Below are 12,413 nucleotides of genomic sequence, written 5' to 3'. Positions count from 1 at the left end.
AGATTAGCAAGCATCACATACCCATAAGGACTGGAAAGCAGCTTTGTACAGACACAGCCCAAACACATCAGAGTGTACAATTAGGCTGCAGATGTACCACACAATTTGGACGTCTGATTAGGAACCACTAGTAGTATATAGTTCTACGTGGATTTCCAACAACACCATAAATGCCTTCCCTTCTCTGCCAGAGTAACAGGTACATTTCACAGTAGCATTTACAACACATAATGAAATAGGCTCAAAAAGCATATTTCTGTTGTGAAGAAGACTTGCCCCTCTAAGATTTCTACCTAATTAGTATCAAGCATGCAGCGTTTTCTTTTGTTCACCTGCTTACATACACTGTAGTCTACCAAACACATTTATAAAGGGTCACCTTTCCCTGGACCATTCAGAAAAATGCTATTACACAAGATTATTTTTTTTGTGACTTTTTGACACTAAATACCACATAGCCTCTTTCTGTGGCCCATTCAAATGGATTTTTCCTGATTAATGAGGGAGTGCCACAAGAGCAAACACATATTAATATTAAAGAACTGGTCAAAATAAGTGAAATAATATTCATCATATTACGTTTCACCTTTTACCCTTTCTTGTAGTTGTATGCTCAGCCTATTTTAATCTATGAGGACAGTCTTGCAAATAAGCACAATAATTTCAGAGAAACCAGCATGAATTTTAATTATGGCATTGCAGATAAAGTTTCTGGGTACTGCAACAGACCCTCATTACTTTAGAAAATGCTACCACTGAATGAAGTAATTTGTTCCTAAAATTACTTCGGCATAGGAAAATTTATTACACTGCACGTATCCCTAATCCGTTTTAACGGTGTTCTACGCTAAGAAAAACACTATTAAAATTGTATCATAGAAAGGCAGTAAAACAAATTTCATTTCTGTACAAAATAAAGACCAACTCAGCCAAAAACCACCTATTTCTGCTTTTGTCAATAACAAACTTGAATAAGATACATCTGGGTAATTAAGAAAATACAGGCCATTCTTCAAATGCTACAATGTATTTTAAGAGACTGTGATGGAGAGCAAACAGATATGCTTCGTACTTATCTAAACTTGAAAAGATCTGCTTAAAACAATCAGTCCTGAACAGTATATATATCAAATGTAACAGCTTCCTGTCAAAGATTGTTTTGAAACCCTCTAGGTAATGCACTAGCAACTTACAGCATAGCAACGCTTACAACATGGCTGCAGTAAATTGTCACCAATGAAAACTGTAAGACACAAGTAGAAATAAATATTATTAATATGCTGTTAATGTTTTCCTCTCTTTTTTCTTTACAGTCTTCAGTTCACATCCTGATGCAAGCATTGGAAGACAATTAAGGTGGAAAGAGATTGCAGGTCCAGCTACTTACCTTGCAAGATGAAAAACTCTGTAAACAAATAGCACACCGCAATTTACATTGTCACTTACCTCATAGGACCAAACGCACTGAGTTCCTCCAAACCTCCGGACACACCTGCCCACTTCCACATCCTCATGAGTGGTGTACATTTCTCGAAGACATTCACCTATATGTGGCACCATCCTCCGCAGAACTTCCCGGCTGAAGATCATTCCTGGCCCTCCCATGCAGAAATTTTCTCCAGGCTCCAGTCCGAGTTTTCCAAGTTCTTCAATATTACCCAGACCAGTCTGCCCCAAATACAGAGGTTTACTGCTGTTCAGTGAGCGAAGAAACTCCTCTAATTTTTCACCTGACAAAAAGACAAGATTGTTATTTCCCTGACTACTCTGCCAACCATCTCTTGTCCTGTACTTTAAGCTCTTATAAAAATGTAACAGGTACCTGAGACTATCAGAGGAAATTACTTCCAAAGCAATATCCTAGATCTCGCAGAAAACATCCTTAACAGTTTTTTTTAAATTAACATTAAAATGGCATTTTCCTTCCACCCACAAGCTGGAAGGAAACTTAATTTTTGACAGTGAACTTGTTCTATTCAAACAATACTGATGGAAAACACTTGCTAGTACAAAAGTCCCTAAAGTTGGACAATTTGGACAATATAATTCCAGGCTGGGGAGGAAAGGGAGTTGATGGGAAATACCAGGTAAGATTTAATATGATTAATTTTCAAAAATACCAGAGTAAATCTAAATTAACTAAGAAAAACAGGATTACAGACTAATTCTTGGAAAGAAAATTAAACTCTTGTTAGTTTCAAATAGCTCTAGTGCTACAATGTTTAACAGCACTTAGCCAGTTATTCTAGGAAACTTTAACATTTATTTGAAACTAAAAGTTTCTGGATAGGTTTAATTTCATACCATGTAATCAATTAAAGACACGTTCAGTACACCTTCGAAATGAACTCAAAGAAAACACAACTTTATGCCTGCAACTGAATGTATATACATATATATATGTGTACATCTGCAAGTATTTGATAGGTGAATGACAACTGATGAGCAGGCAGCCTATTACACGATTCAAAATTAAGTGACAAACAGGGAAGGGTACAGCCACCACCAATGAACTTACAAGAGTGTAAGCAACCAAGCTCACAACCTGGGCTTATGCTTTCAACTTTAGCTTTCCTTTCCTCAGCGCGGGACACGGCACAAACAACGCCAGCCTCAAGCGCAGAGCAAAAGGAAGAAGGCTGCAGAACATCGCGTCCTAACGGTGCGATGAAACTCGCACGGGAGCAGGGCTGGTGCTTCCCGGAGGCGCCCGCTGCACTGAACAGCAGCTTCACTTGGAGCGCCGGCGGCTCCGCTCGCCCAGCCCAGGGCCGAGGCAAGCGAGGAGCTTGGTACCGGTGACAGCAGCCCCGCTCCCCAGGAGTCCCGCACGGACTCCTCCGAGGGGCCGGGGCGCGGCACGGCCGCCAGGCGCCCTGAGGTCGGGTCCTGAGTCCTGCAGTGCCTCGCAGCCCGCCGCGCCCGGTAAGACCAGACCCTCTCGGCCGGACCACGGCGGAGGCTCGTCCGCAGGATCGCCACGGAAGCGAGGGCGGGGACGGCACAACCGGGACCACACGCCCATCCAAAGGACCGCTCACCGCGCCCGGCGTGGTCCAAGCCGCAGTTTTGGCTCTCCAATGAGTCGCGGCCTCCAGAGAGACGGCCCGGCCCGGGCACGCCGGGGTTCCCTCAGGGATGGGGCGGCTCCCCATACCCCGCACACCGGGGCTGGAGGCAAACGCCGGCGGGGCAGTGGCAGGTCGAGGCGCCCCTCGCTCTCCCCGCCCCAGGCGGGAACCGAATCTCTCCCCGACCCACAGGGGGAATCCGACGGTCTCCCTCCGCTCCCCTTCCTCCCTTCTTCCCGCCGGCGGGATGCGCCCCGGTCACCTTTTATGTAGACGTCGTCGTCCGCCCGCATGAACCACTCGTACTTGTCCAGGTAGTGGTCGTGCATGTACTTGATCATCATGAAGGACTTCTTTTGCGGCGGGTAAGAGTCGTCCACTCCTGGCAGGGCAACGACGGGCAGCGGGGGCATCCCGGGGGGCGCGGCGGAGCCCTGGCTGGAGAAGAACTCCACGCGGCCCGGCACCGAGGGTGCCCACGTCCGCTGCGCCGCCACCGCCCGACTGCCCAGGTACTTCTGGGCCGTCATCACCCCCACGTAGAGAAAGTTGCGGGGCTTGGTACAGCCCTGGGCGCCCCCCCAGTCCCCGCTCCCGTTGTGGCTGCCGCCAGGCCGGCCGCTCCGCTTCTCGCCGCCTTCGTCCTCCTCCTCTGGCTCCCCTTCCCCACCGGCAGCGGGGCTGGAGACCGTGCCCTCCGCCGCCGCCGGCGGCAGCTCCCAGGGGCTGCTCCTGAAACTCGTGCCGCCCAGCACCGCCGCTGCCCCCGGCGGCGCCTGCTGCCCGCCCGCCGCCGCCGCGCCCCGGGCCGCCCCCGGCCCCGCCGCGCGGCCGTAGTAGGAGCAGAGGCTGGCGCCGCGCCGCTTCTTCTCGCTGAGCTCGGCCACTCTAGGGGCGATGAGCCAGGAGGCGGCGGTGAAACCCAGCACCAGCCCCAGCACCACGCTCAGCCAGGGTCTCCGGGATCGCGCTGCCATGTCGCGGGCGGGGCGGCTCCCAGAGCAGCACTACCGCCACCGGCGTCCCGCTGGAGGCGACCCCCGTCCCGCGGCGGCCCCAAGCGCGGCGTCTCCCGCCGCGGGTCCCTGCCCCGCCGCGGCGGCCGGGCGGCTGCGCTGCTCCCGAGTCAAACTTCTGCGGGTGGAAGGGCGGCGGAGCGCGAGCGGCGGCGCCTCCGCTCCGCTGGCACCTTGTCCCCGCCGCGGCTGGTCCCTCCCTGCCCCTCCCACCGCTCAGCCTCCTCCGCCCCGGCCCCCGCGCAGCGCCCGCCGCCTTCCTCCGTGGCTGCCGAGCGCCTCACCCCGGAGGGCGCCGCCGGCGCCCGAGCTGCGCCGGAGAAGTGGCGGCCGCCGCCGCCGCTCCGGAAGGAAACGATTTTTTTAGCTGCCTCTCGCGGATCACCCCCGCCGCCGCCTCGACACCCGAACCGGCCCCGCCGTCCGCTGGCCACCCTCCTGCCCGCTGGGGCGGGGGCAGGGCCGGTGGGCCTCGCTTAGCTCTGGATCCCCCGGTGTGCCCCGGACCCGCCGTAGCAGCGGCCGCGGCTCGGCACCATCCGAGGGCGGACACGGGTTGCCGGACGGGAGCGTTCTGCCCGGTCTTCTCCTCCAGAGGGGTGGTCCTGGAAGGCAGGTCCGGGTGTCGTGTCGGGAGGAGAGATGACCTCTCCACTGCCTCCGCTCTGGCCTCTGCCTTCTGCCCTGGACAGTTAACAACTCCCCAGCTAAAAGTGCCTTTTCCTGTGGCGTGGATTTCCGCGGCCTGGGTATATCATTAGTGCAAGGAGTGCTAGTATTACTGGTATTGTTAATTTTGTTTTGGTTCTCATGAGCTCCAAGATCCTGGCGCATTGCTTCTTCATCCTCCTGACCTCTGGGTAACCTCTGGGTAACTGCGCTGTCCACAGTCGAGGATGACTGACAGCAGCAATAAAACGTTAAGGACACTGTGGCTACAAGGACAGTTTTAATTCTGAAGTTTAGGGTTGCCTGTATATCCTTCATATTTATATGCATCCCTAATTTAATTGTGCAAGATGTCTGTATCCAACAAAAGCCATAAATTGCTCCTCACATCTATTCACTGAAATACATCAATACAACAGATCCAGTAGCATATATTTAATAGTTTTCAGCAAAACCACACATTTGGCTAATCTGCGGCGTTGTCTATCACTTCTTGTGACTTTAGCAATTGTTAGACACATGCCAAGGTGGGAGGAGGAGTATGGAGGCTGGTGGTCTGCGATGTTAGCAAAAGTATGCGAATAGTGAGAGAAAAATTTAAAGCCTTTGTTGAAAATGATACAGCTTTACCCACCTAACAAAGCAAGTCTACTCTGCATAGTCTTTAGCTGTGAAGAGGTCACTTACTGAAGTAATTTGCAGTTTATCCATATGACTGTGCCACATGCAGTAAGCAGGCAGCGTGCTCTTTGTGTTTTTGAGATGTGGAAGGATCAGGCTCAGGAAGCATACCCTATGGGTTCTCCAGGAGTAAATGTCCTTTCCAAACAGACCGTGGTTAATTTCCTCCCCATGGGCACACTGGCTGGTATGTTTGTAACACCGATCAGTAAGGCACTAGGCATTCACTCCAGCTGTGCCACTAAAAAGAACAGCCCAAGTGTTGTGTCTGGGCTTACGATCACTACCCGAGATGTGTGTGCAGCAAGGTAGCAGATCATGAGTCTGTCTTCCCCAGGCTACTAACAGACAAGCTAAGTGTAAAGGATGTCCTCCAGAAAGGCTTTACAATGCCATTGGGAATTACCAGTGTTATGAGAACACTGTATGAACCTTGCATTTTAAAATACTATCTCCCCCCTCTTCCCCCCCCAGCTCCTTGCAAGCAGAAGTTGGGAGTTACTGGGCCACGGTGAGTTATGTGCAGTACAACCTCTTTGAGACCTTCACAGTCCCGTCATAATGGTGTCCTAAATTTTCAGACAACTTACTGCTCTGGGGTTGCAGAGGTTCAATGTATGACACTCAGCCACTTCTCTTGCTTATGCGTATACTAAAATCACTCCAGTCAGTGTCAGCTGCACCAGCTCCTCAGATCTGGCAGCTCTTATTTTTGTCACAAAAACAGCAGATAAACCCATGAGAGGTGTTTTATAAAGACCTTTTAGCACTTCTGAGTTGAAAATGGACCCCAAGGTATTGTGTATTATCAAAATAATTTATAAATAAATTGAATATAAGGTGTGTATCTACCTGCATTTGTATTTTTAGTTCAATACTATTCCACTGTTTTGATACACTGCAGAGAAATCTGTTGAAGGCTTGTGGGATTTAATGGACAAAGAGATAGACTGGACCACTCTTATAGCAACAATGGTGGCATCTAGTGGTTAACAAGAACAGTCCTGTACCTGTGTTCAGAATGCCCTTAAAAATCATGTAAAGGGCATCTAAAACACCGTATACATTCATAGCAGCCATAGGTGGAAAGCACTGACTAAATCTGGCTGTCCTTTAGGTGTCCCGTTAGAAAGTGAAGAATAATGGCTGACTGCCATTTTCAAAACAACAACAAAAAATCCTCCAAAAAATGGCGAGAAGTGGATATGCTTGATGGAAGAAAGGGGAAATGTATGTGTTATAAATTAATTGTTGAAAGGACTGGAGCTATTTCTATCATTAATCAGACAAATCTGAAAAATTTGCGATAGGGTGGCAGTGTTCAAATCCAAAATAAAACCTTTTTCACTTTCATTCTTTAAAGTATCACCACAAATCAACAAATAACTCCCTTTTAGGTGTGTGACATTAAAAATTAATTAGAGCATTTGGCTCTAAGTGATGGAAAATAATGTGCCCAGCTCACAAAAATAGCTCATATGAGAGCTAGCACAGCCACCTGCAAAAGATAAAATATCAATTGTCTTTGTAGAGCAAACTTACAGGAACATAATCTTGAAATTCCCCTTGGGCATTTGGTTTCATTAGGGAGGCATATAGACATCATTGACAGAGCAATAGTTGTGATTGCCAAAAATCCTATAACATTTTTGTAGGCATATATTTATTCATTGATACGCCTGGGTATGCATTAATTATATCTTAACAAATATATAGTCTTTAGTCTTTGTTATAATGTTCCTAAACTCCTCAGGGTTTATGGCTTAATTTGGTATTTTTATGTTGTATTTGCAATATTGCAACATCTGGCTCTATAACCATCTGCATTTCTATGCACCATTCTATTTTGGAAGGTAATTCTATGTCAAATCTGTTAACCCTCACAGACATTTGACTGAAAGTGGTTAAAGCCTTTTCAACTGATTTTACTGGGCACTGGATGCAGCCAGATCTTAGATTAATAAATTGCTTTCTTTCAAGAGAAATCAGCTGCTTATGTCCTTATGGTCTGTCTTGGTTTGAAAAACAAGTGTCTGCCATGGAAGGCAGCAACCTCCCTTGGAATGAAAAAAAAAATTACCCCATTCCTCTGAATTACTATAACTTTGAAATTAAGGGACTTTCGGACGGATATGGGAAAAGGAACAACAGTTCTTTTCTAGTATATGTATGTGTAACAAGGCAAAAAACCAACAAAAACAACAGCAGAGACAACAAAAAGAACCAGAAGAACAGAGCACCTCTGAGGAAATTGGTTGACTTTTCCCCCCTTCTTGCCTGTCTACCTGTAAGGAGGTGAGTTTTAGTGGGACCAGGGAAAGTGACATCCCAATTGGCAGTGCCCTCCCTGTGGAAACCCTTGATCAGCATAGCTCCCTATCTCTGTTTATACAAGGCAGCACAATTTATTTAAAGAATATCAGACTTCCTAGGTTTTCAAACTTCCAAACTGAAATTGGTAGGGTGCAGTTAAGGCTAAATTTCTGATGCACACCCTTTTCCTGTGTCCTGTGAAGCGGCACTTGGGAAGTGATTCCTACCTGCCAGTGCTACAGGAAGCATCTCTCTGAGGGGGGAGAGGCTCAGGGATCCCGACCCAGGTACAGAGGCGAACTGCAGCCTTCCCCTTCCACCTTCTCCTCCTCCCCCTCCTCCCAGACACATCTTTTTTTCTCGTAAGTACTGTGTCCTGTGAAGCGGCACTTGGGAAGTGATTCCCACCTGCCAGTGCTACAGGAAGCATCTCTCTGAGGGGGGAGAGGCTCAGGGATCCCGACCCAGGTACAGAGAGTAGCGAACTGCAGCCTTCCCCTTCCCCCTCCTCCTCCTCCCCCTCCTCCCAGCCACATCTTTTTTTCTCGTAAGTGTCGGTAGTTATTGTTTCTTAGCAACAGATGGGACAAAATTCCATGAGAGAAAGAAACAAAAGGAATAATTTTGATTCCCCAACACAGTTTTACCAGAATTTCCTTGCAGAGAAATTACACATAGTGCAGCAGGAGGCCAACTGCAATATCTTGCTCCTTCACTACTGTCCACAGAGACAATTTTGATGCTCATATATTCAGTTCTGTTCCAGACTGAGATCAGTGAAGTGCGACAGGTATTACTAAAAACAAAATCTTTGTATCGTCTAGAATTATTTTCAGTTCTGAAAATCCATCAGTATAAAATTTTAATTAAAATTTTACATTCGAGATGATTTTACAACATAACTATTAGTAAAACCTCTTTTGTTCCAGGAAAACAAACAAACTACACAATCTACAATTTAATTAAAGCATCATATGCAAATTTAAATAAAAACTAAATTTAAATTATATGATAGACTATTCTAGGACATCTGTGCTTCTGAAAAGCCGTTTAGATGTAGCATTTTCTCCATTATTTATGAAAAAATATTATTACACCAAAGTTTACATGGACAATTTATATGTAAATTTGTTTAATCTGCTTTATTTTACTTTTATTTCAAACTGTTTGTCTTGTCTATACTTTGAAGTTGTTTTCCCTCTCTTCTTAGAAGAGTTTGTTTAATCTGCTTTATTTTACTTTTATTTCAAACTGTTTGTCTTGTCTATACTTTGTTTTCCCTCTCTTCTTAGAAGATAAATAAATGAGACAAAATCACTGTCTTTTATGAATAGAAGACCTCCATACATAGCTCCCACCTCTAGTGGGATACACTAAAAGGTTCTAAGTGGTGAACAGCTGTGTTTACTCTCTTCCTTCTCAGGTACCCCCATAGCCATGGATGAGAATGGAAGTAATAGCCTCCAGTGGTTTAAACAGATTTGCCTTAACACTTTTGTCACACATTTTTGACTAGTACTCTAATGAGAAATGAAAGAATTAAAATAAAGTCAGCAAAGTTGCCATTTCAAAGAAAGTCAGTAAAGTGTGTTTCCAAATGCTTAGGATAGACAGAAATCCACTGTACCTCAATCCTGGTAAAGTGATGGAAAATAATGTGCCCCGCACAGCAGAAAATTTCTCTTTTAAAGACCTCAGCAAACACATTCTCCATTCTCCATCTGAGAGCAGCCTGTATGGAGGAAAATCAAGATTGAAACTAAAAATCTTTCTTGCTTTACATAACTTCCTTGCAATTCCTGCATTAGGAAAATAAACTGTGTAGCGTTTTCTTTCAAAATTGTAAAATATGTTCATAAGACTGAAAAAGTTTCAGTTGTAATAGCTTTTATTATTTGTTTTATTACCAAAGGTAATAACACCATTTGATTAACCTGGCTACAAGAAGTCTTTATTCTTTTTCCACCTTGAAAACAAGAGAAGTTAAAATAGAGGAGTAATTTCTAATAGCAATAGCAGTATCCTATGTACAAAAATATCTTATTGGTTAATCTGCAGACTGCAGTAATGCATGCCAGGAAACTGTGTGACATACTTTGTGGTGTGGTTTGGGAAAGGTAGAGGTCACTGCTGTAAGGCTGCTCAAGCAATCTGAAAAGAAAAGTCTGGCAAAGTAAATAAAAACTTAAACTGAATTTTTTTTAAAAATTTCACTCAGAAGAGAACTCTGGAAAGGTAATAGTAGGATGCCTATAGACATGAACAGCTATTGCTCCCAGAGGAAGAACTGAATAGTTAGCTTTCATTATAAACCAACCAAAACAGAAGTGACAGTAAACACATACATATCCCCTCTTCCAACATCCAGTGTCAATGAACCATGTGACATCTTAAAAGGAAAAACAAGAAGGAGAGAAGTGTATGGTCAGAAGTCTGATTCTAGGCACATTGGTTCATGCATTTATGTAATCCTTTTTAAAGAACTGATGAAGGGGTTATAAACAAATTGATAACAAACAACATTTTTTCCAAGTTTGTTAGGAATTTTACTCAAATATGACTTTTACTCAGATTTGATATCAAAGTCACATAATGGAATATCATTTTAGTCTGCAGCTTGAAATGCCTGAAAGTACAAATTCTGATACTTACAAGACTCACCATCTTCATTAAAAATTGCAATAACATTGTTTTGCAATTGCTATGTAAAGCCAGAAAAAATATTTTGTATATTATATCACTTTTCCCACTTGATCCTAGAGACAAATTTCCAAAGTCCGAATTGAATTCCAAAGTCCGAACATTAAGAAAGCAAAATATAAAGAATTTTTATTAGAATCCACTCTTTCAGTCTGCCAGTATTCTGAATTTGTGTGGAAGCTGTCCCATTGAATTTGGTAGGATTATGAATGTGTCAGCTTCTTGTTCTTATTACTAGATTAGTGTATTAGCAATCATACTAAGATTTCTAAAAAGCCAGACAAGAGCTAAGCATTATGAGATTATTTTTCCTGAGAAGTTTATATTTTGTCTGCTGTAGCTAATCATACATGGGATTAGAAAGCCTGGCAGGAGAGTTTAAATAGATAAACTATTAAATTCCTATCAAAGACATTGGAAAGCTGCTTATTGATTTCAACTAGCCTTGGAATGGGCCTGAAATCTTGTTTATGCCTGAGACCTTTCTTATGCTTTCAATACAGATAGGTTCTTTAACAGCTGCTCTGGGAGCCTAATTAGATGTTGGACGAGGAAAATACACATGCACAATAGGAAGAGTAGTTGTGCCACCTTGTGAAACAATGTTGTGGTTGCAGTCAGATTATGTCTGACAGAATTTCATTACAATTCAAACCATCACATTATGTTTTCAGAACCAAGTTGTTATTACACTGCTTGATTTTATTCCTTTTATTAGAAAAAATACTTTGAAAGAAACAACTTTTCTACTTCCTTTCTGATTTATTTGCTAAAAATGCTATCACAGTTTTGAAAAAATTATCTTTTACCTGCTCATTTCTGCCCTATGTAGTTGCAATACTTTGTGCAAAGAGTAGATATCTCTTAATAGCAGAAGTTTTTCCAAAATAATTCTATCTTTGTCAAAAGTAACAACTAATTATATAAAGTATTTTGTTCAGAGAATCTAGAATTTTGAGGGGAAACACATACAAACAAACAAAACAAACCAATTTTCTAAGAAGCATAAGGGATTTCCCAAGGAGAAAGTTGGATTTTTTTATTTTATCTTTCTATGATTGCATTCAAATTTTTTTTAAAAATTAAAACAATTGAAAAAAACACTTTTTAGATTTAAAATATATTTCTGTGAGTAAAATTGTGTGCATGAAATATCAACCATGAAATCCATATTTCTACATGAACACAGTTGCTCTGTTTTAAAAATACATCTTATAAAATATATACATCATAATTTTACTAGCATTTTTTACCTATAATACAAATAGGAGATTTGATTAGTAATGTTGTAAACCTACACTTGACTGAAGAGAACCCCACAGCTGAGGAAAGAGTTATCCCTGATTTCAATTCTATCATTTGACTTATTCAACGAGCAGTTTGTAACATATTTTCTCTACCCAGTACATGGTGGCCCAAATTCAGCAGAATATGTTCTTTTTAGCATGGAAGCTATCCTAATGGAACTAGGACAGTTAAACTAGAAATGTCAAAACAAAAATTATAAAGGTTAACTTTGTGCGTAAAATAAAGACAACACCACAATATTTTGCTTTAGAATGGCTATATTTTATGAGATGCTACAAAGTAGAAGTACAGGTTTGCTTTTAAATGCACTGTCCCCAAATCACTAATGCGGAAATTAAGCTTGTTGTGATTATAGAAATAGAGTGCTTGAAATTGTCCATTTTAGGTTTTTTTTTTTTTTAATGTTACTCTTAAAGTGGCTATATTGAAGAGGGAAACTATGAAATTCAGTTTGTGACTCATATGCATTTAGCAATTTAACATTCTGAGGGCAATGGCATCAAACATGAAGTCTGGCAAATTCGCTTTGCAAAATCCCACTGCTTATATTGATACTTGTATTTCATGCAACGCTTGTAAAGGAAAAATTTGCTTGTTGGGGAATTGGCATTTATAACACTGATGAGCATCAGCATGTACAAACTGCAGAAAATAT

The 12,413-nt window shown here is 43.2% G+C and overlaps 1 protein-coding gene across 1 annotated transcript in view; it reads right to left on the bottom strand.

Annotated features, from left to right (window-relative positions):
- CHSY3 (chondroitin sulfate synthase 3) overlaps window positions 1–4,284 on the bottom strand; it is a 143,395-nt gene extending 139,111 nt beyond the window's left edge. Inside the window, exons 1-2 of the mRNA XM_039724189.1 lie at window positions 3,334–4,284; window positions 1,447–1,730 (exon numbers count right to left, since the gene is read on the bottom strand). Coding sequence (XP_039580123.1) covers window positions 1,447–1,730; window positions 3,334–4,048 — 999 coding nt within the window. The 5' untranslated portion in view covers window positions 4,049–4,284. The remainder of the gene's footprint in view (window positions 1–1,446; window positions 1,731–3,333) is intronic.
- Window positions 4,285–12,413: the final 8,129 nt, after the last annotated feature.

The sequence above is a fragment of the Passer montanus genome, unplaced genomic scaffold, assembly GCF_014805655.1.
Source record: "Passer montanus isolate IOZ18808 unplaced genomic scaffold, ASM1480565v1 scaffold52, whole genome shotgun sequence".
NCBI classification, from domain to species: Eukaryota; Metazoa; Chordata; class Aves; order Passeriformes; family Passeridae; genus Passer; species Passer montanus.
This window is presented reverse-complemented; position numbering and strand designations above follow the sequence as displayed.